Raw genomic sequence first — 24101 nt, forward strand, 5'->3', positions numbered from 1 at the left:
AAATCTATTCTTGAAATTGAGTGAAGGATATTGTGCATTCATTCTATCACCGTGTGTATGCTTTGAAGCAGGTGTGGAATGCTGTTCTTCGTGTGGTGAGGGTGGAATGCGTGGGATAATGCTCAGTGTCTTGTCTGATCTCAGCACTTTAATACAAACATGATTATTTGACTGGAAAGCTGTCAGACCCTGTTAACTCCTCAGGAGGAGAGAATGAGAGAGAGAGAGAGAGAGAGAGAGAGAGAGAGAGTGTCTGTGTGTGTGAAGGGAGGTGTGTTTCAGCATATTAGTGCATGTGTGTCAGTACATGTTTGGTAAGATGTCTGTGATTCAGTCTGCAGTGAGCAGAAACAGAGAAGAGTTAAAGCTCAGATTAGCAGAAGCTACTAACTGTTTGTCACACACTGCAAACATTCCATCCAAAGTGTACTGCTGTAGTCACACCACAATATCCACCTCTTTCTTTATTTCATTCTTTCTTTCTTTACCCCTTAGTACTGTATAAAAGCCAGAGACCACCCTTTATTTATTTAAAGCTGCACTATGTAAGATTTGGGAATTTAGAGACCTCTCTGGTGAAGATATGTAATTGCACTCAATGTGTGGAAGAACAGTAACAGAACTCAGTATAAACTTGGTGAAGGACATGTCTTCTGAGGATGTAAATGAATTATCTGCTATTGTCATCATATCTTCATCAGTATAATGTTGGTTTTGCCTTTGGGACCTAAACATTGAGCCAGACTTTCTTTTTGACTCGTAAAGACATATGATTTGGTCTGAAATACTTCTTTTAAATCATTATTTTAGGCCTTACAGGGGGACTCGCAGCAGCACACGCACACCATATTTTTGTGTTTTTGTTTTTTTTTTCCTGACTCAGTAATGCCACTTCTTTTAAAAAATCTTACGTAGTGCTGCTTTAATTTCCAGTCAAAACAGTTATTAACTTTTCAAATTATGGGAAAAAAAACTTTTCGGGAGACTTGCTTTCAGTTTTTCAAAGAAATCTGCAGAGATATTCTCTTCTTTTTTTGTATATTCCTTTTTCTTAGTAATGGCTTCTTGACAGCTACACATCCTTTCTGACTCATAGTGTTGTGTTGTCTTCTTCTCACAGTGGAAGTATGGACAGAAACTCCTGTGGATTTTTTCAGATGTGAAGCAAGAGCAGAGCTTGATTGTCCCGTCTCTCTCCAAAAATGAAAGCTTTAAGTACTGTTTTCTAATGGTGGCAGTTTTTGTGGTCTACCCGGTCCTGCACAGTTATTAGGAGTCTTTATTTTTTGAACTCCAGTTTTAGAAACTCCTGTTTTTCACTGGTTTTTACATACATTTCCCTTCCTTATGCAAAAGGATTATCTTACCTTATAATCTGCTCAGACATATCTCTTGAAAAATGAACTTGAAAACTTGTAGTGGCCTTGCATTTATAACTTATACTTCTCTGAGATTCCCACACTATTTTATATCGGTTTATAGCAGTTAGCAGTAGCCACTGAATAATAAGCCTTAAGATTAAATGGGAGTACATCATTACATCATCACAACATTTCTGTATAATTAATCACTAAGATGCAAACAGTCATTCAGAGTGATTTGATGTGACATGTTCCATTCTAGAAAACTTGCCAAGTCAGAAGTGTTCACAGTGGTAGTGATAGGAACCAGACGTCCAGACAAAGAGTTTACTGCCTCTAAAAGCTCCCTCACAGTTATTACATGATAAATGATATGAATATGTCATCATATGCCTAAGATATTGCTTTATGATAGTTTTTGGGAGAGGTTTTGGCCTAAAAATGTTTTTTAAAAATCCATTCATGATAGAGAGGTGCATGCAGGGTGTTGCAAGATAAACTAGTCTTCAAAGAAAACACATTTTTTATACTATAAGACAACTGAAGTTTCACTGTTTGTTTAATACATATACTGTATAACTCAAATGAACCTGGAAATGGATGCATCTTTGCATTACAGTTTTTGAAGTCTCAGTTTTTTATGAATTTTTATGAAACAAACTCTTTTCTAATCTCTTTATCTTCCCTCTCCCTCATTCTTGTCCTCTAGTTACCGTGTCTTCTGTTTGTTGGGCGATGGTGAGATGTCTGAGGGCTCGGTGTGGGAGGCCATGGCCTTTGCTTCATATTATCAGCTAGACAATTTAGTGGCCATTCTGGACATCAACCGGCTGGGCCAGAGTGACCCCACGCCACTGCAGCACCACGTGGAGAAGTACCAGAAACGCTGCGAGGCCTTTGGGTAAGTATGCATGTGTATATACAGTATGTGTGTGTGTGTGTGTGTGTGTGTATTGGTATAGTTTTAGTTATTGTAGATTTTTGCTCATAGAAGTTTGTTGACTATCCTCTTCATCATTATTCCTACAGAAACAGTCATTTAGAAAACACTCACAGAATGTTTTCTTTCTTTTACTTGTGCTATCAGAAGTGTAGTGAAGACATCAAAACTATGGAATAATACATCTTACAATCATTCAGTTGGCATGCTTGGTACCCCAGCAAGAAGGCTAACAAATTCAGCATGGGTACTCAAGTATGGAACAAGTCATGTGGCAGTTGAAATGATAAAATATGAGATCACATATTTATAACTCTGCCCTACAACATGGTGGAAGAACACTGCTTGGTTCAAATTTAACAATAACATTCCACAAATTAACCTTTAATGAGGCACATCAGGATGATAGTGTGACTGGTTCAGTGTTTTCCAATTCCAAGTTGTTGGGGGAGGCATATTTTTTCACATGCACAAATTTCGCTCTTTAGATTTGTCTCAGAAACACATTTCAAACATTTAAGACTAAAGCCAGCTTTATACTGTGTGATTACAGCGGGTTTGTATGTTTGCTGTATATCACACTGCACGAGAAGCTGATAAAATAAAATCTGGGCCAAACTCAATGTCAGACTTTGCGACTTCAGTCGTGCTGCACGTCAGCTTATGCATTAAAGATTTTCTGGTGATAAATTTACAATTCAAGAAAATGATGATATTCCACATGTGCTTTCTTTTTTTGCTACAAAATAGAGCAAGCAAAAATGATGTTATACTGCCAATATAGTAAATGGCTAAGAAAGAGAGGTAGGAGCTGTCCTTGGCTGAAGACTGGGAGCTAGGCTACATAGAATGCTCATTCTCTAGGCAAATTTTTCTGTCCACTGTGCAGTAGCACAGTAGTTGCTTTTTCATTGCAGGTCACTCTATATGTGAACCAAGGGCCAGATAACATAATAACGTAAGCTAATATTCTTAAACTCGTGAGCAATATAGTTTTACCTTCATTTATCATCACAATCTCACTCTTGCGCACACAAGTCATTCTAGGCCGCTCTTTATTGATTGTTTTTAGCCATGTGTTGTCAGACTGTGAGATTTTGGACTAAAATTTCGGACACTGCCAGATTTTTATTATTGTTCGCAACAGCAGTAAATCAGTTGCCATGGAGTCAGTCACATTAAACGTCTAAAGACCACTGATTTCAATCTATAATCAAAGAATTCTTTCATGATTTGTGATTGGTGTCAGTGACAGCATTATTGCGATGATTATCGCTCAGTGAAACCTGCCTTAAACCTTTAGATCAAAATATCTTTAAGATTATGAAAAACATTCAGTCAGGTGTGTTCAAACTTTGGAGTTTTTCTGTTCCAGTGCTGGAAATCTGTAACTTATAACATCTTTTGCCTCTAACACACCCTATTCTGTATGTGTGTGTGTGTGTGTGTGTGTGTGTGTGTGTGCATGTGTGTAGATGGCAAGCCATCATAGTAGATGGTCACAGTGTGGAGGAGCTGTGTAAAGTTCTGTGCCAGCCACGCCACCAGCCCACTGCCATCATCGCCCAGACCATCAAAGGAAAGGGCATTCCAGGTAAAACTAAAAAACAAAAAAACTCCATATATTTGACCGGACATGTGCACAAGTAGACCCCAGATGGGGTTTGAGGTACTGTCCCAGATGGTACAAGTGCCTTCTTGGTTGGTGTAATCATTTATTTATTACCTTGTAAAAATTTCATGATAAATGAACCAACAGAAAAGGTCCAAAATGACAAAAAAATCTTCCATTGCAAGTTAAGAATTTATTATTATTTATTTTGGAGTTTCGCTCTTAAATAGAGTTATAACTAAATACTACACAGTGTTTAAATAGTGTAGTGAATAATGACATTGCTTTGCATGATTGAGGGGTTCAAATCCCTGCATTAAGAGTAATGTTAATATTTTGGGCTGCCTTTGGAAAAACTCAACACTATGTTTGGTTTTATATAAAAATGGATTACACTGTCTCTTTTGATAAGAGAGATTGCAGTATACAGTACATTAAATGTTCATGTTGCCCTTTTGAGCCCCTTTTCCTCTAAAATGCACAGTCCTGCTTTTGATCTGTAGTGTATATTTCTATACATTATTGGAGACCAATAATAGAAATGTTGTCCAGGATTAGTAAATACACCCACAATATGGTGATATATTAATCACTTATAGTCTTTAATACTGCTGTTAAAAAGCACTTCCCACCTTTGTGCTAATGCGTTGCGCACTGCACCCCAAATCCTCTACACAAGACACATGGCTTTGGAGTCATAAATCCTATATGCTTTGTATTGTAAGTGAATACACCTCATGCGTGTTTGTAGATTTGCTTGATGAAGGCTGCCTGTGAGGAAAATCCCCAAGCAGTGCTCCGGTGCTTTAGCGCATTAGCAGCAGGCGCTAGCTAATCCTGCAGAATGTGTAGGCTGTGCATTCATCTCTTCTGCCTTTGTCTGCCTGTTGTTTTAGGCCTAGTTATTCTTACACGACCCAGTGACCTGTTATTACAACTACAGCAGGTCTGTGGCCTAGGTGGTGTGTGTTATGGCCGTTATGATTGCTTATCAGTTAACTGACCTTTTTTAATTAATAACAATATTAAATAACAGAACTTGATGGATGCATCCATATATTTCATTTTTTTGCCATAGTGTTTTTATATATTTCTAAATTAAGATTCTTAAGATTCTGTTTCCAGTGATTTTCCCTTACATGCCACTTTTCTGGAAGGGCTGGATTTTTTTGAGATTTATTATTAATGTTCTTTGATTACTTCATAAAATCACTTGATTGTTAAAATAATTGATAGTGACTATGCCTGTCAATAGTATTACAGGATCGTCTGATTGCAATTATATGAGCTCACTTCAGTTATTCTACAGTCATTAGCTTTCACGATCATACATTTACAGTGTTTACATCACCACAAACAGAATGTGAATACTTTTTCATGTTTTAGGTGAAGGCAAAGACATGTAAATAAAAAAACAGAAAGCTCTTTTATTTTATTTTATTTTATTACTTAATAGTACTTAATAGCATACAATACATTTTCAAATGTATTAACAAACTACATGGTGATACTCTGTTGAATATCAAAAGTGTTAGCATTACATTTAGGAATAGGTTAAGGGCTGAGGTTAGAATCAGGCTTAGCATGTTATGTTTAGGATTTAATTAGAATTTGAAGTTGAAGTTATTAGATATTTAGAGTGATCATCTACAAACCATCTACAGTGAGTCAGTATAAAACGTTTGTGAAAATTTCTTTACTGGAGATCTCCCCATGTGCAGGGTTTAATTCTCTACTCCTTCAGTTTCAGAGTTTTGAGGATAATAAGTGTGTACATCTGCATGTGTGTGTGTTCACAGCGGCAGAGGATAAGATGGGCTGGCACGGTAAACCCCTGCCCAAGGACATGGCTGAGAGCGTGATAAGGGATCTACAGAGCCACATTCTGAACAGCAGCAAGCGTCTGTACCCGCCCGCACCTGCTGAGGACACTCTACCGGTCAGCCTGAAGAACATCCGCATGCCCACCGCACCCAGCTATAAACTCGGAGACAAGGTACGACACGTCTCTGGAATGGTCACAGCCAAATTCTGCGGTGGGTCCTGGGGCACTAACACGCTTTATTGATTTTTTTTAAGTGAAAATAAGTACGCATGCTCTACAGAACATGCTTCTGTACATTTTAATGCACAATTACTGTTTATATACTGGATTTAACAAATTAGAATATCGGAAAATATGTTAAATGCAGCACAAATAGAAACTGTGCCCTAAAATTAAAAGAAAATACTGTCTTTAGGTGTAAAGTTAATAAAATTCCAAAAAAAGTCCAAACATGCATATAAGTGTTTCTAGAAAGTAGCCCGTGGTTGAGACAGCCTTCATAACTTCAGAATGTATGGGTGGGACTAAACTGTTACTAATTATTATTTATATATATATATATATATATATATATATATATTATATATATATATATATATATATATATATAATACATTTATAATATATATTTATATATATAACCTAGTCACCAAAACTGCATTTTATCATCTGCGCGCTTATGCCCTATGCTGAGTGACGCTGACGCTAAAATGTTGATCAATGCCTTCATCTTCTCTCGCATCGATTACTGTAACTCACTTTTCTATGGCCTTCCAGTTAAACTAATCAAGCGTCTTCAGTACATCCAAACTCAGCAGCCAGTGTTCTTACCTCCACCAAGCGTACAGCTCATATCACTCCTATTCTTCGACAGTTGCATTGGCTTCCTATTAGTTCTAGGATTAAGTACAAAATCCTTCTTCTTACCTTCAAGGCTTTTCACGGTCTGGGTCTGACATACCGTTCTGATCTCATTTCATTATACTGTCCCTCTCATGCTCTCTGATCTTCTATTTCTGGATTCCTCACAGTTCCCTCAACTAGACTTTCTACTATGGGTGGCAGATCTTTCAGTGCTGCTGCCCCCAAACTCTGGAATTCTCTACCTTCCACTCTTCGCAATTGTTCTTCTTTGTCTTCCTTCAAATCTCTGCTAAAAACCTTCCTTTTTTCTTTTCTGTAGTCTTCTAATTTTTTTTTTTGATACTATGTACTATGTCCTTGGGTTTGTGAAAGGCACTATATAAACTGAACTTATTATTTATTATTATTATTTTCCAATTTGCTAATAAACATTGACTAAGATGTGCTTAAATGATTGTATGTTATGTAGTTAAATTAATACTTGAAAACATTTACACGTTTTTACAAATTTTAGTTTGATGTGTCATGTTCCCAGGTTGCCACGAGGAAGGCATACGGGATGGCTCTGGCTAAACTAGGACGCTACAATGACCGTGTCATCGCTCTGGATGGAGACACAAAAAACTCCACCTTCTCGGAAATCTTCAAGAACGAATGCCCTAACCGCTATGTGGAGTGTTACATCGCAGAGCAGAACATGGTATGTGAACTGCTTTCAGTTTGAATTCTGTCACGTTTAAGTGACATTACAAAGATGTTTGATTGTAAATGTCCTCAGAAAGGATCCCAAAATGTAGTTCCACCTGAATTCCACTGTCTCGACAGGTCCAAAAACTTAAATTCATTTTATTTCTGTGTTTGTTCTCTGATTATTCCATTTAGACATGCTTTACTCTTTTTTGCTTTTTTTATAATGTTATTGTTGCTACCTACATTATACATTATAATACAAGACCATTTTCTAGCCTCTTTTTATTGCTTACAATTAAACAGGCTTGGTTTTCGATACTGTACCTTTAAGACTCATATGTGTCAATTACCTCTGTTCTGATTAGCTGCCATGTATTGGGCCTCATTGAAAAAGCAGCATGAGTTGAAACACCCTTTATAACTTCAGTATGAATGGGCAGGGCTAAACTGCTATAGGTTGACTAGGTGGATATACGGTTGTATGTAATGGTATGTAAATGATATCTTTCATGCTCTAAGTGAAAATGAGTGAACACCTCCTCTACAGAGAACACACTTCCGCACAGTTTAATGTGCAATTACTGTTTATTTGCTCAATATATTAGAAAAGACATGTAAAATGTTTTTTTTCAGGTTATGTAATGACTGTGCATGTATGTTTTTTCCAGCACATTAAACTCATCAAATAAACAGTCATTATGCATTATAAAGTGCAGAAAATTGCCATGTTCAAGACATGATGTGTTAACTTATTGTCGCTTAGAAAATCAACAAAACATGTAATTTGACCAGAGTTCTTAAAACCTCTGCATAAAACTGCATGTAAATGTGAGAGAAAACTACATTTTTAGAGTCCACTGTAGAAGAAAGAACCTTCTTAAATGTGAATGAAAGTTAAAGGAACAACATTTCTGTTGCTCCACATACATTGTAATGTGTTTCAAATTGAAACAAACATAAAAAACAGCACAAATGGAAATAAAAGGTTTTATTCAGACAGTGACGATATATGCTTTGCCTATGTGCTCCTACAAGATCTCTAAAGTCAGCCTCTCCATTACTTCTGATTGTTCCACGATCTCTCCTTAAACTAAAAGGTGGTTGTGCTTTGGCTGTTTCTGCACCAAAAATCTGAAGCAGCCTACCAACTGACAGACAGGCATCATTAATGATCATCTTTAAATCCAAGCTTAAAGTGTATTTGATTGGTCTTATTGAATGTGTTGTGCTGACTTTGTGTAGTGGTGTTAACTGAGACTGATGTAAGTGGAAAACTGTTGGTGGGAAAAATGTGCTCTACAAATAAAACGTATTTACTTACTTTCTTACTTCTTGAGCAGTGTACTGAAACTTTTCTTCTTAAAACTCAGCTCTGAGTCAGGATTTGGCCTGGTAAATGTGTTGAATTCTCATGTCTTGCACTATCCAAGGAGATCATGGTAAGTTTTGTGGAGGCAAAGAACAGGAAATTGACTGGCACATCAAAGTTTTGCAATGGAAAGAAGCCAGAATTGCTAAATTCCTGCAGCAGGGCCAGCAGGCTCTGACTCGCTGCTGCTGTAAAGTGTAGTATATTTCACAGATTTTACAATGCAATTTGGAAGGATCCATTAAGGAAAAAAAAAGAAGTGCCAAGGCTAGGCTTGTCACAAGTATACATAATCCTGTGAGCACAATTTGTGAACTAATCACAATTATTTAGTGTGACTGGTTTTGCACTCCTATGTTTACATCACAGTAAACAGTTGGGAGCATTTATTGAGGCATATCAGACCTTTAGAGGTCAGTGGTGAGTAATGTTTGCTTATTTGAGCTTTGTATGTTGTCGGTTGAGGTGAGTTAGACCACTGAAGCATGCTTCTGGAAACCCACAACAACCTAGATAGGACTCAAACTCACAAAATCCCTAGTTTGGGAGGTTGATGCATTATCCACTAGGCCACTGAGTCACCCCATAATAACATTAACAGCAGAGACAATGATGAATGTTTTAGAAGGCAGCTGACAAACAGTGCATGGCAACAGATGAATTACAGTCAGTAAACTACCATCTGTAATTGTACTTTAATTGTTGCATACAATGAACAAAAATTTTAAATTGTTAAATTTAACTGTTTCAGTTATTTATAAGTCAATTATTTAGCTAAAATTTTATGATTTTGACATGCCTGGCCAAAGCTTCCTGCATTATGCTCAGGACTTTACTGCACAATCTGACATAATCGAGAGACTTACAAAAACCATTTCAGCAAGACGTATTTTACTTACTTGCAACTTTGTTAGAAACCCCTGCCTTGTATCTACACCATGCTGGTGTACAGTTAGAGACAGTAACTCATCTGTTTCTGGATATTTGTGGGTGGCGGACCACTCTTAAACTAGCATTGATGTATAAAAAGCCCAGCAATACTACTGCGCCTGATATACCATGCTGAGACACATTTTTGTAATTCCATACAACGACCCAGATGGGACTCGAACCCACAATCCCCAGCTCCGGAGGCTGATGCCTTATCCATTAGGCCACTGGGCCACTACAACTACAGTCCTGTGGTCATAAAATAACTAATAATGAATGGGCTAGAGCACAGATTCCCGTCCCTGGTCCTTGAGTTGCCCCTGCCCTGCACATTTTTGTGTTTTTCTGCTCGAAACGGCCACTTTAACTCACTAAGGCAGTGGTCTCCAACTTTGGCCCTGGAGAGCTACCTTCCATCAATAGTTCCAATCACAATTTGCCACACCTGCTCCAGCTAATCAACCTGTTCCCAAGTCACTCATTGCCTGGAATACATGTATTGGAGTTAAGTAAGTGATGGGGGCAGCTTATTGGATACAGGTTGGAGAAAGGTAGCCCTCCAGGACCAAAATTGTAGACCACTGCACTACGGGCTTGCTAATTAGTTGAATTGCTTAGTTGAATTAGGTGTACATGGAGCAGGGAAAACACTAAAACAGGCATGCCAAACCAGGGAGCTTTCAGGGCCAAGGTAAAATGGAGATTAGCGTGTACCCTCATTTAAGGCTCTGAATTCAGTTCATGAAGGCACTGCTAATTAGCTGATGAGCTGAATCAGCCATGTTGAATGAGGCAGTGTGCTGAAGTCTGCTGAAGTCTGCAGTGTTTTGGCCCACAAGGACTGGAGCCTGACACATGCACTAAATGTGTAGGGCAGTGGGTACTCCATGAATAAAGTTGAGCTCTAAGCACCATTTCTTTCATATTTCTCTCTCTTCCAGGTGAGTGTAGCAGTTGGTTGCGCTGCTCGGGATCGCAATGTCGTCTTTGCCTCCACGTTTGCCACATTCTTCACCCGTGCCTACGACCAACTGCGTATGGCTGCCATCTCAGAGAGCAACATCAACCTCTGCGGTTCACACTGCGGTGTGTCCATCGGTTAGTGTCACCTAACCTCTGACCTGTTTATCTTATGGTGTAGTATAATAGTATTTCTGTGCACAATTAAGTGTTTTAAAGTGATTCAGTTTCAAGTGATTCAGTTTTTGGGACCGAATGCCTGACAACATAAAGTCCTATAAAGAAGATGCTTCTAGAACTACTTCAGTTATTGTACTGAGTGTATTAGGGTTAAGCCTGTGATGCATCTAAATTAGATGTTCTTCATTTTTTAGATTCTTTTTAGTAAAATGAACCCATCATTGTTGTTGTCTTTAAGAAAGTGTATGTTTGGTAGCAAAGCACATTAAGAGTATATCAGCGTATCATAGTTTGTTGAATTGTATCATTCTTTTGTGACTAGCATGTTAGCTTCGGCCTACTATGTTAGCTTGAGGCTAACATGTTAGCTTGTGGCTAACATGTTAGCTTGTGGCAACAGCATTAGATCAGAACACTATAAAGCACAACTTCTGTTTATATAAATATTGAACCTTTATAATGTTGAATGCTAATAAACTGAAAATAGAAACAATAACATATTAATGTAGCATTTTCAGCCATTCCTTGTTTTCACATACTTTTACAGTATGGAAAGGTTTGAGCACCTCCGGTCAAATTATGGGGAACAAACTTAAATATAGCGTTTTTCTGCATTTTTTTCTGTTTTAGTGCACAATTTCAATATATTGAAAAAAATAAAACATAAAATACACATTGCGCTGTAACTTTTGCACAGGCCACATTTTATGTTTTATTTTTTGCCAATATGTTAAATCCAGCAAATAAATAATCAGTAATTGTGCATTAAAATGTGTGTTCTCTGTAAGTGAACTTGTTTTCAACAAAAAAAAATCAACAAAACATGTCATGTCAGGGGTGCCTAAACGTTTGCATACGACTGTAGGTTTAAAGGACTGTTTTACCCGTTAACACAAAAATACGGCATTTAGTAAACATCAGTGATAGTTAGCATTATCTAAATCTTGCTAAATAGTCTCCATCAGCTCTGTTTCCCAATTTGGCTTTTTGTTGTGAACTATCCTTTCAATCTTGTACAGCCAGTATGAGCCACTATTTCTCCTTCTCTTGTTCAGTTCTTCCTGTTTATTTTCCTCACATCTTCCTCCTCCTCTTCATTTCTCCACACTTGCACTCCGTGGCATTCAGTCATTCGGTCCCTCTCTCCCTTCCTCCCTCTCTCTCTGTGTGTCATGTGGAAGTGGTGCGAGGGCTCCTGGTTTTCCTTTAGCTTCTCCAGGTACATTGCATGCCGTGTGGTCCGACACTGCAGCGCATGCCAGTTTGCCATTGTGCGCATTTGGTTTGCCAGTATTAGCATTTCTGCATATGACTTGTGTGCCCTGGTGTTTCAGGAGAGGATGGTCCCTCTCAGATGGGCCTGGAAGACTTGGCTATGTTCCGAGCCATTCCCACAGCGACTGTGTTCTATCCTAGCGACGGAGTGTCCACTGAGAAAGCTGTGGAGCTGGCCGCTAACACAAAGGTACCCATAATTCTCTATGAATCAGTACGTGCACAGTGGATATGTCTTGATCATAAGATCGCTGCAAGTTAGACCACATCTTTAGCAGCTGGCTTGCACCAAATACAGAGGAAAATGCATGAGTCTATCAACGATTCATGGCTGTAGATCCTTGAAGGAATGGTTTGGTAAAAAAATGATACGTACACAATTGTCCTCTTATCCTAGATGTAGTCGATCAGCCCAGTCATGTTTGATGTCCAAATTTTTTGTGCTGAAGCCACGAGGCTAACATTGCTAACTAGAAGTCAATAGTCACCCAAATCTTTCCCCCCAAAACTTCTTTCGATTCCCTGACACCAGATCTTCATTACAGTGGCACAAACTTGTCTGTGGTTTGGGACACAGTATGACTTCACAGTGTAGCTGAACGCATGTTTCATATGATGAACGTCATGTGGGCATATGGACTCTCGATTACATTCAGACATTTCTATTTATAAACATGTTTAAATAATATGTATCTTTAAGTTGAAAAATTCAAGATTAAGAATTATTTATCAATGAAAACTACAGAAAACTTCACGCACTTGAAAGGGGAGTTGGAATTTAGCACAACACCTTTTGTCTAAAGGCTACCCACAGCATTCAGCTACATGGTGAATTTTAGTTCATTTTTATAGCTCATACAGTAAGTCATACTGTGTCTTAAACCACACTGACAAGTCTTAGTGACCTTAATCAAGACCTAAAAGAAAAGTTTTGGGAATGTATTAATGGAAAAGATTTGGGGTACTATTGACTTGTTGATCTGCGACCTCTGGGGTATGTAGAAAATTGTATGAATAAGATTTTTTGCTGAACCCCTTCCTTCAAACTGATTTGTCTAGCTAATAATAAACAGCTATGCTAACAATGTAGCGCTTAACAAAATAACTCATTCAAAACAACTTTTACTGGCAATAAATGTAGAAAAATGAAAGTTCTGTTCACAACCAATGAAGGAGAAATAGATATTTAAAACATTTAGTCTTAAACAACTAGTAATGCAAGGGATTATGGGAAATTGAGGCTTAGAAGGATTTATTGGTGCATCCTAAGAATTTCTTGGTTGCATTTCAAGGATTCTCCATGTTCTTTTGAAATGGGACAATCCTTATGAAATGTAACTGCTGACAACTGCAACTTTCAAGGTTCGCAATCTGGTAAATGTCATAATCTTTATATTTCACTGTTTACCCTGTACAGTGTAAAAACGCTGATAGTCTATAAAGAGGCTGAGGTGGTTGTTCTTCTCTCAACTTCCTTTTTTTCAGGGTCTTTGTTTCATCAGAACTAGTCGCCCAGAAAATGCCATCATCTACAACAACAACGAAGACTTCCGTGTGGGACAGGCGAAGGTATGTGCATCAAATGAACTCCTCCCTTGGCGATGATGTGGATCATCTTATACTCATAGTGACATTTACTCGCAGGTCGTATACAAGAGCAATGATGACCACGTCACTGTGATTGGAGCAGGGGTCACTCTGCATGAGGCACTTTCGGCAGCTGAGCAGCTAAAGAAAGGTACAGCATACAGTGAGGCACCATAGGCACAGGTTTATACAGTAGTATGCAAAAGTTTGAACACCCCCTCACTGAAGGTTTGCTTTGTTGATTGTGTGAAAGTGAAAGTACACATCCTCTATAGAGAACAAGCTTAGTGCCCAGTTTCTATGTATTTGCTTTCTTTCTGTCCTTAGCATTATTAATCTTTGATGGCACCTAGTATAGGAATGCAATACTGTAAATATTTTAACCCATTCAGGTGAACATTATGCACAACCCCAATTTTTTTTTTAAATTGAGACAGTATGTTAGTTGCTAACACAAGTTCTGATTGACATGTATTAAACTGAAAATGATACAAAAACAAAACTTTATGTTTTACATTATGAACTTGCATGTTTGTATGTTCACCACTGCGTTACATCACCTTTCCTTTCAACAACACTTAATAATGAAACTGATCCAATTTTGAAAGCGATTTTTTTTTGCCATTCTAATGTTATACAAGCTGTGCAGATGTAAAGGAACTTAATTGTTGTATTTTGAGCCTAAAGATTCAACATATGTTTTCAGTGGGTGACGAGGCCAGTCTAGCAGCTGCACTTTCTGATCAGCCATGTTGAAATAAGCATGGATGTTCGTAACAAAGACGTCATCTAGGCAGCATATCGCTGTTGTCTGTAGAAAACCTTGTATCTATCTCCAAAATGGTAACTTTACAGGAGAAGGAAAAAACCTACTTTCCTTTTAATGTAAGTCAATGGAACCAGACATTTTTCCAAGTAATTTTGGGCCATTTCTTTTGGTCCATTCATCATGGAATTTACAAAAAATGTACAGGGTAACAAGTATTTTCAAATTATTTAAAAAACTGAAAAACGACAAAAATTGAGATAAAAGGTTTTCTTCTGACAACAGCGATATGCTGCTCTAAAGTGTGTTCAATGTTAATAGTGCATTCAAAATGTGCAAGCTACCCACTTATTAGTGCTTAATTACCCCTCCATACCATAATAGACCCCGACTTTTTAACTTTATGCTGGTAACAGTCTGGATGGTTCTTTGCTTCTTTGTCCCAGAGAACACAAGGGCCATTATTTCCATAAATAATTTGAATAGTTGACTCATCATACCCTAGTACATGTATTCATTGTGCATCAGTACATTTCAGATGAGCCTGAGCCCAGAGAAGTCAGCAGTGTTTCTAGACTTGTTGACATAGGACTTCTGCTGTGCATGACATCTGCTTGCACTTTGTGGACACGGTGTTTATTGACATAGGTTCTCAAAGTATTCCTGAGGCCATGTGGTGATAAGCATCATTTCAGAATGAGTGTATATTTACAAAAAACAATGAAGTTAATAAAGTACATCAGGTCAAAAGTAGATTTATAAATCACTGACTTCCTTTTCCTTGCATTTTACCTACCTACCTTGTTTTGGAATTGGGTTTGTACACTATGGCTTCATAGGATATTCAATATAATATCAACAATATCTTGTCTTCCCAGAGAGGATCAATATCCGTGTGATTGACCCATTCACTGTTAAACCCCTGGACTCAAAGACTATCATAGACAATGCCAAAGTCACGAGGGGTCGCATCATCACTGTGGAGGACCACTACCATGAAGGTGAGCGTTACATACTTAAATATAGAACATGGCATTATGGTATAAGACTTTAGCTCTAACATTAGAAATGCAGATTGTTTCTGTGCACTTCAACCTTTTATAGATCACTGAAGCATTCACTTCCATTTTTTTATACAGCATTTTTATGCATCAAGTCATCCAGCAACATGGTGATGCAATACACTGTTAGAAATCAACAAAATCAATGCTTGGGTCAATGAAACAGTATGTAAGCTTTTAGGAAAATGTTTCAACATAAGCATTTTTGGTTGGACCTTAACAACTTTGATTAAAATCTTGATCAATGTGCTCATTGGTACATGTGCTTTAAGTCTTTTTCCAGTCATGATTTTTCAAACCATTGCAGATGCAATGACTGTTTTAAGCAATGCATTTTCACTCTCTCGCATGCAATTTTAGATGTGCTTCAAACTGTTATGAATATACAATATTTGACAGTTCTATCTGTATAATTCACACAAGGCACTACCTTTCTAATCTACCCCTTTAACACTCCTACATGCATCACTGCATCACAGCATGTGGCCTCACACAACCTTTCCATGTTTTTTAGATGTGAGTCATATACAGTATCAGAAACTACATAAGAAAGTTGAGTTTGAGATTCTCTGTCAACTCAACAGGGTTTGAAGCAAATATAAGGTTTTAGGTGTGCATTACGTTAGCTATATAGCTATTGTTGTTAGCCTTGAAGCTCCAGTGCAAAACTAAACAAGCAAACTTTGGTGATCAAGCACATTTGGGTCAAGGGGGGGAAAATACTTATTAAATAAAATTTTCACTTTTTCACAATTTTCACCTTTAATTAGGTGCTGACGTATGCAGGAGCTAGACAGAACTGAGTAACACAACTGAGGAGACAACGAACACATGCACTCCCAGTGAGAGAGGCCAAAAAATTATACACAGTTTTTTTGTAGCAGTTATGTAGGTCAGTGTTAACCCAAGGGGCACAGAGGGCACAAAAAAACAAACACTCAGTCAATTGTGTAGCTCACTCCTCCACTACTGTATTCTCCCCTGCTCTTAAATCTGAGTGGAGCCAATTTGTACTCAAGATGCATTCATATTGCATGATATGGATGAAATTCTGTATTGCAATTATATTAGTAGATGTGTTTGATGTGATGTAGGGTGACCATATTCTGGTTTTCAAAAAGGAGGAAAAACCAAATTCCTAACGTTTTAGGCAATTTAGAAATCCTAGTCTTTTTTAGGTCCCAGAAAGAGGACGTCCTGGAAAAAGAGGATGCATGGTCACCTTAATGTAATGTAATATGGTTAACCTTTTAACTCTCACCCCATTTTTGCCTGAAATGGCATACACAAAGTAAAAGAAGCACTATTTTCACATATGTTGGGCAGCCTTGATCTTGGACTCATTTGAAAGGTAACTCAATTTTTTCCCAACTGTCAGAATAATTGTATGAATTAATTATACAGATAAGTCTGAGTTTTTCTTTTGTGTGACAGAGGAAGTAGCACACAGAGTTGGCTATGACTGGCTGAGAGGCCTGTCAATCATTATTTTGCAAATGGTCAGTTGTTGCAACAGGGGGTCTCTGAAGCTTAACCCACTTTCCAATTCCAAAGGGTTTACACACTTTTTCTCATTAGCTTTCATTTACTATTTAATATTAGTGTTTCACAGTGAATCTAGGGTGGAAAGTCTGTGTAGATGGTTTATACATGTACACTTCTGCAGGTGGTCTTGGTGAGGCCGTGTGTTCAGCCGTGGTCAGCGAACCTGGTTTTATGGTGCACCGGCTGGCCGTAGCTCATGTCCCACGCAGCGGAAAACCCAGCGAGCTGCTCAAACTGTTTGGCATTGACCGTGACGCCATCGCCCAGGGAGTCAGGAAGATGCTCAGCACCGCCACAAATGCCAAGTAACCCCAAAACTTGGCAACCGTATGCGGTGACCCACGGCAACAACGTGAAGAAAGCAATGCCTGCCTTCCCATTGTCCAATGCGGAATAAGGGCAACAAAATATGAAACAAAGAGAAGGGATAAAGAAAGAAAACAGTGTTTTTTATTTACTGTCACTGGTGTGGTTTTATTCATTCTCGTCCCAGGGTTTGTATTAACTGTGTGAACTATGATTTGTCACTCCTATCCCCAGAAAAGTAGTCTTGTTTACACAATATTTCAACATTTTGGCATGCTAGCCAGCATCTAACCCCCGTATCACTCAAATGGTGGTTCGTTCAAGCCTAGAAAAGAATACTTTTAAAGGGGAATTGTACACATTAAATCATTAAGATGTAAACAAAGTCATTCAGAGAGCCATTCTGGAGAAACCAAGTCAAGATTGTTCACATTTGTGGTGATAGGAACCAGACATCCAAAGCGTTTAAAAATATGCATCACAGAATGTTATTACATGAAATGAATACATTGCTTGATGTTTTCTGATAGTTTTGATAAGGTTTTGGCCTAAACCTCCACTCGTGGTAAGAGGAACATGCAGGCTGTTGTAAGACAAAATAGTACCCAAAGAAAATTTGTTTTTCATATAAAAACTCAGTTCGGTGGATAGCAAATATTAGACATTACAACACCTTGTTCTTATCATCACCACTGTGAAAAAAACAGTAAGACTCTCTAAAGTAAGTAAGTTTCTCTAAAATGCACCATTTTACATCAAACCACTCTGAACTAATGTTACATCTCAATGATTGTGAACTATGCAGACATTTTAAAGAATCAGTGGAATTCCCTTTTGATGTTTTCTTTTCTCTGATTTTGAACGAAGCAAAGAGAGGACACACATTCACTTTACATCGGTCTTGTTCCCAAATCCACCACAACACAAAAGTCAGTCCGATAAAGTATCAGATTTGATTCTACCAAGAATTTTTGGCAAGAAATGGCATTAACACTGTGTTTTTCTAACCATAGTAAAAGCTCAGTCACATAGTTTGCACAAGATTCAAGACTGCCCATGAATACTGCTATCTCTCTGTGTCTCTGTGTATATGACCAGCTAGTTATAATATAATCCTCAAGTTAGTGATGTTTGTCACAGGTAAGCAGGTAATGTGATACTCAGCACTGTAACTCAACAAATGCCTCAATAACATAAGCTGAAATACTGGAAGGTGTGTTTCTCTGCTTTGGAGAGTAATAAACTATTTCTATATACTTCCATAGGTAATGCTAAGTTGCTTCACAAATACAGAGAGGGGGGCTGGATAGGAGTGGATTAAATGTCAAAATGTTGAACTATCCCTTTAAGGGAAATAGATGTTTTTGCTGAGTAATGTTGTCACTCTCTTATCACTATTCCGACACCAACCACACCCTCTCAGTGAAGGCCTTTTTTGACATGTGTCAAGGGTTAGGGTTAGGGTTAGCTGTGTCAGCTGAATTGGTTTGATTTTGGAATAATGTTTTTAAAAACACATCCCAAAGACGGGCTTTACACAAAATAAAGCAATGTTTTCTTCATTTTCTCTTGTATTCAATCTTTGATTTCTCTTTAAAAACAAGCGGTGACTGATTAAAACCACAGGAAAAACAGAACAAATGAGCGGAGAGACATACTACATGTAATTAAGCAATTAACAGCCTATTATGCTCTGTAGCAGAGATGAAAATGCTAAGCAGGCCCAGTTGACCTCAATTTTGGACCAAGATTGCAAGAGGAACAAAGAAAGTGACTTTGAAAGATGGTGTAATATCTTTATTCACTAGCAACCTGTGGGCTGTGGCCCCCTAGTGCATCGTGGTGGTACTGCTAGCGGTTTAATCTCAAAACTTTATATGTATTGACATTTAACTGAACCGACAATTATGAATATTACAAATATTATAATAGTTTTTGGTGTTTATGTTGCATGATTATACAGCCAATTGAAATTCAAAGGCTATGTTCAATTTAATTCCATTCAAATTTATCTGTATAATACAGTATTTACAACAGGCTTTAACTCTTCTTTTGGGCCACAAAAGCTTTCGTGGTCATTTGCATGGGCCATGAGTTAGAAAACTCAGGACCCCCTGAACACACAGCTGAACTTCAGTCACAAGGACAGCTCAACTGGCTAGTGTTTCTAAAGGAACAGTGACTAAAGCGACATTTGTATTTAGATCTGTGAGAAAGACATCTGTAATTAGGACTGGTAAGATTGGTAAGATTGTAGTTGTGAGCACATACTCAGTGAGTGTGATGCTCATGTATTTATGCAGTATGTAAGGGGAAGAGTAACTGTTCCTCAGGTGACTGAAAAAGCCAATTCAGGACCTGATCAGTCTGTGTCAGCAAGAACAATCTGTCCGATCTCAACCCAACAGAACACCTGTGGGAGACTCTGGACTGACATAATACACAGTGCTCTCCACCACCATCATCAAAACACCATTTGAGGTAATGCGGTTCTGAAAAATTATGTTCAATACTTTCAGTACACTTCCGGAAACGTGTAGAATCTTTACCAAGGAACACTGAAGCTCTCCGGGTGACCCAACACACTATTAAAAGACTTTAAGATGTTTTTTCCTTTGTCATCTGTGTATATTTTGTTTATATCAGATGTTCGTTTCAAGTTTGACTTGAGCCAACTTGACACTTCTTAGAATGGACACACAGTTACTCTCATTTGGCTTGTTTCCTTACTACCACTAACAGTATCTGGGGAGTATGCTTTCATTTTGGAACAACATCTCAGTCTGGCTAGAGGTTTTTAAATCAGCTTGGCTAGAGAGAGTAGGTTGAGAGCCAAGGTAACAGCTACCTGAGCAGTGACTAAGCTCATTTACAGGATCCTGCTGGTGGCCAAAGTTAAGAATCAACAAGCCAAAGAGACACTATGAGGTCATTCATACTCCACATACACGCACACATCAGTGTCTCCAATAGTAACTTTACAGGAGAAGGCAAAAACATTCTTAACTTTTAATGTAAGTTAATATTAAGATGTTTTATTCTATGTAATGGTCCATTCATCGTGAAGTGCTCACACAATGTCAAATGATAAAGAAAAACAAAAATCAACAAAACAAATTAAGATAGAATAACCTCTGAACAGCATGATATGAGAATGAAAACACCTGGCCAACAAGCTCCCACACATCATCTCATCTCCATGTGTTGTGCATATTTCATGTGTATCAATTATTCAGGTGAGGATGAAACATTCAGAGGTGCTGAAGAATATGAACCGGACTACAGTTCTGCACTGGAACTTCTCTTATTGCCTGGCTGGCTAGCAGCCCAGTAGATAATGGTTCTTCTTTAATGCAAAAGTCTGACCATAAATTAAATGTACACAATTTTACCTTTAGCCCAAATATTGTTGATCAGCCAAGACATGTTTGATGTCTGAAGTTTGCTGCTTTTATTTTGCAGTGGAGTTATTAACTATACAACATCCTTTTGACCATTCTTCAATAACAATATGAAATACAGTGTCTAAACCTCATAACCAAGCCAATTTGAGATTACTTAACAACTCTTTCATCACCACAGCTTTCATTACTTGTGTACTACATTAGTCTTGTAGCTCCAGATCAAAACTAAAAAGCAAACTTGGGACACCAAAGATGTTGTGACAGACAGACTACATGTGAATTTCATGCTTGGCAGAACCACTGCATTAAAGGCAACCCTGACTGTTAAGACATGTAAGTCTCCATATGGTGTACATGTCCAATCCTACTGAAATACCTAAAATACTTTTTTTAGTACTGGAAATAAACCAATCTGTCAGTAGGCTGACATTTTTGCTGCAACATCAAATGGTTGCTCTGTCTAATTTAACTCAAATATATTATTCAGCCTTTCAAACTTAGCGAGAGTGAGACATCACTACAGAAAAACTTTTTGTCATTTTGCATAGCAACCACATGACATCATCACACTGTGACAATGGCAAGGGATTTTCCCTTTTTTATAATAAACCAAAACATTTGATTTAGACATCATATTGCAATAGTATTAGACATGTACACTATTTTAAGACATACATGTCTTAACAGTAAGGTTTCCCTCTGAAGCCCCTGTTTACTCATTTTCATTATTTCCTTCTATTATCTATAGTTTCTGTGATGTTTTTACTATGAGCGGATTGAGAAAGAATGCTGTTGGTCTTTTCTGTTGAGAGACTTTTGAAATGACTTTTTCTGCCGTTTTGTTCAGTTCAGTTTGAGTTGAGTGGGACTAAATTTGGTGCAGGGGACCTCAGATCTGCCCCAAGTACCAATCAGAGTTAGCGGTATGTACACATTCCTCTCCCTCACATACAGTGACCAAGTAGGTTAATTAGGCTTTTCTAGGTTGGTTAACGCTGCTTGTTATGAAGGTTTATTACACTGTTGCTTCCTACTTGCATTAGCCGCCTGATGTTGGATCCTACTATAAGCAATTAACTTCATTTACAAGAGTGCGATAGCAAATGGGCCACTTTACCTGTAGAAATAAAAAGCCATATCTAATATTAAGGCTCCCCGCAGTTGTACTTTACAGGCATGGTGCACAATAAGGCACACAAGGAGATTTCCAGAGTGTCGCAAATATGACCGTGCCCACTTAACAGGAACTTGTGTGACCTCAGCTTCAAAAGCAGTTAGCTAGCTAGTGGTTACGGATATAACATTAGTGCTGAGCCTTCAAATCTCAGACACCAAGTGTCCATAATAAACCTGTCATAAGATGAAAGCCTTAGTTCTCCAACATTAACTTGTTAAATGTAATTAGATATCTAAAATGACCATTACACACTTTTCACTTACTATTTAGACAGCAGTTGAGAAGAGGGAGGTGGTCTGTTCAGAGCCTGTTTATGAGGAGCCTGGCCTCTTCCTATTTCCCCCGTTAAATCAAAAACAGGACTGCAAAACAGCAAAGGGCGCCCGCGAGCGAAAAGTTAAAATTGTTTCTAATCACTTTCCTAAAACTTTCGTTTAATTTTAGAAAGTAGAAGGATGTATTTCACTAAAAAAAAAATCTAAGAAAACACACCTGTATGTTTCCTTTTTTCTAAAGCAAACGGGTTTCGGGCAGCAGGAAGCTGGCACTACTGCTACTGAGTGCTGATTGGCTGCTTGCGGTCTCTGACGTCATGATCGTACCTGAGGCGCCGTTTTAAACTCCTATAGCTCAAGTTTAAAAGCTCTTAAAATATAACAGCAGTGTTAAAATGTTTCATGCTGTTCTATGTTCAGGAAATTATTGTATCCTTTTACATTTAAAATGTTTTTTATAAACTTTTTTTTTTTTGATCAATTTTTCCATATTAACCCATTCATGGTGGACTCGCTCGGGAGCCCCCTCGAGTGTTTGAGAAACCCGGATAACATCACAGAGTTTTAATTCTCCTCTCTACAGGTTCTCTGGTCTGTTTTCTGTAGGGGGATCTAACGTGTGGTGCTGAACCACACTGACTGGCGGAGAGCAGAGTTGCTTACGTTGCCTGGGAGACGCCACTGTCGATCATTTTGCCTTCTGACACGCCCACACAGTTCTGAGCCGGCAGCACCTTGAATTTTTGTAGCATTTACCTACTATTAAATTGTATTAATTTACACACACACACACACACACACACACACACACACACACACACATATATATATATATATATATATATATATATATATATATATGCTTTCTCTGTGGCATATCTTCAAAAACGGACATTTAAAACCATGTTGACAGGGGCTTTAAAAGACTGTCTTGGTTAAGATTAAAAAAGGCTAGTAATGCTCTACCCCGCGCTCTTCTCTGACCCTGAATGCCCTTCCAGAGGGAAATAGCAGATGCAGAAGCACATTGCCATGGTTACCCGACTGTCCAGTCCACTTCACATCAAGTGTGCAAGAGCACCGTCGGTTCTGTTTCAGGCACGCAACCCGGCACTGGCATTAACCCTGATGCTCGCTTTCTCTGTCTCTGTTTCTCTGTCTCTCTCTCTCACTCTCTCTCTCTCTCTGGAACATACACACATACATACCCTCCAGCTCTAGCAAAATCCATCCAGCCAGCCGCAGACTCTACGCTCCCTCTCTATCCTGCTGCATCCGTGGCCATCACCATCCTTATTAAGTACAGGATGTGAAGCATAGTCATTTTTTTATTCACTTACATAGACTGTCTTCACTCACATAATGTATATGTGAGTGAAATATAGAGGTATTTTGTGCACACAGTGTGCAATTAATCACATAGAAGACCTCAGACTTCTATTCCCTCCCTCACTTTCATCCACACAGTTCCTAGCATTTAATTCTTCCATTCAGAGAACCTCAGAGTGTCACACTAAAATGTTTTTACCTGTGTTAACACATTAATTTTTGGGCCTCAGAGGTTTCCTTAGCTTTTGCTGATGAGTCTTTAAACTGCAGCCCAAAGTCCCGTCAGCTAACAGGTCTACATTTATGACAAGGTGCTAGTTCATTCAGAGGATTTGGGGTAAAGACAAAAATGTCCAGTTAATGCAAAATATCAGTCTTTCTCAAAGATTTTTTAACATTTTTTCTAACATCATTTCTAAAATAATAAAGTAGTGGTGTATAAATGCATCAGTGCATCTAAAGGTGCAATAAAAAAAAGAACGCTAACTTGATTCATATGTACACATCCAAACATTTACTTGTTTTTGGCAAGAATCGAGTTGGTGTAATACATTTTATTCATGTGAAACCGATGCACACCTATGAATAAAGTCAGCATAGTTTTTTTAGTCTGATAATTCAACAGCATATATTTTAAAATGTTAT

General features: G+C 38.1%; 1 protein-coding gene and 1 non-coding gene across 2 annotated transcripts in view; one reads left to right on the top strand and one right to left on the bottom strand.

Annotated features, from left to right (window-relative positions):
* LOC118813387 (transketolase-like) overlaps positions 1 to 17971 on the top strand; it is a 33704-nt gene extending 15733 nt beyond the window's left edge. Inside the window, exons 5-14 of the mRNA XM_036578699.1 lie at positions 2071 to 2262; positions 3777 to 3895; positions 5713 to 5909; positions 7138 to 7302; positions 10533 to 10689; positions 12066 to 12196; positions 13492 to 13575; positions 13651 to 13744; positions 15238 to 15360; positions 17087 to 17971. Of these exons, the coding sequence (XP_036434592.1) occupies positions 2071 to 2262; positions 3777 to 3895; positions 5713 to 5909; positions 7138 to 7302; positions 10533 to 10689; positions 12066 to 12196; positions 13492 to 13575; positions 13651 to 13744; positions 15238 to 15360; positions 17087 to 17274 (1450 nt within the window). The 3' untranslated portion in view covers positions 17275 to 17971. The remainder of the gene's footprint in view (positions 1 to 2070; positions 2263 to 3776; positions 3896 to 5712; positions 5910 to 7137; positions 7303 to 10532; positions 10690 to 12065; positions 12197 to 13491; positions 13576 to 13650; positions 13745 to 15237; positions 15361 to 17086) is intronic.
* On the bottom strand, positions 9753 to 9825 carry trnar-ccg. Its single transcript has one exon. It is a non-coding gene; the product is annotated as a tRNA-Arg (tRNA).
* Positions 17972 to 24101: the final 6130 nt, after the last annotated feature.

The sequence above is a fragment of the Colossoma macropomum genome, unplaced genomic scaffold (genome assembly GCF_904425465.1).
Source record: "Colossoma macropomum unplaced genomic scaffold, Colossoma_macropomum, whole genome shotgun sequence".
In the NCBI taxonomy this organism is placed as follows: domain Eukaryota; kingdom Metazoa; phylum Chordata; class Actinopteri; order Characiformes; family Serrasalmidae; genus Colossoma; species Colossoma macropomum.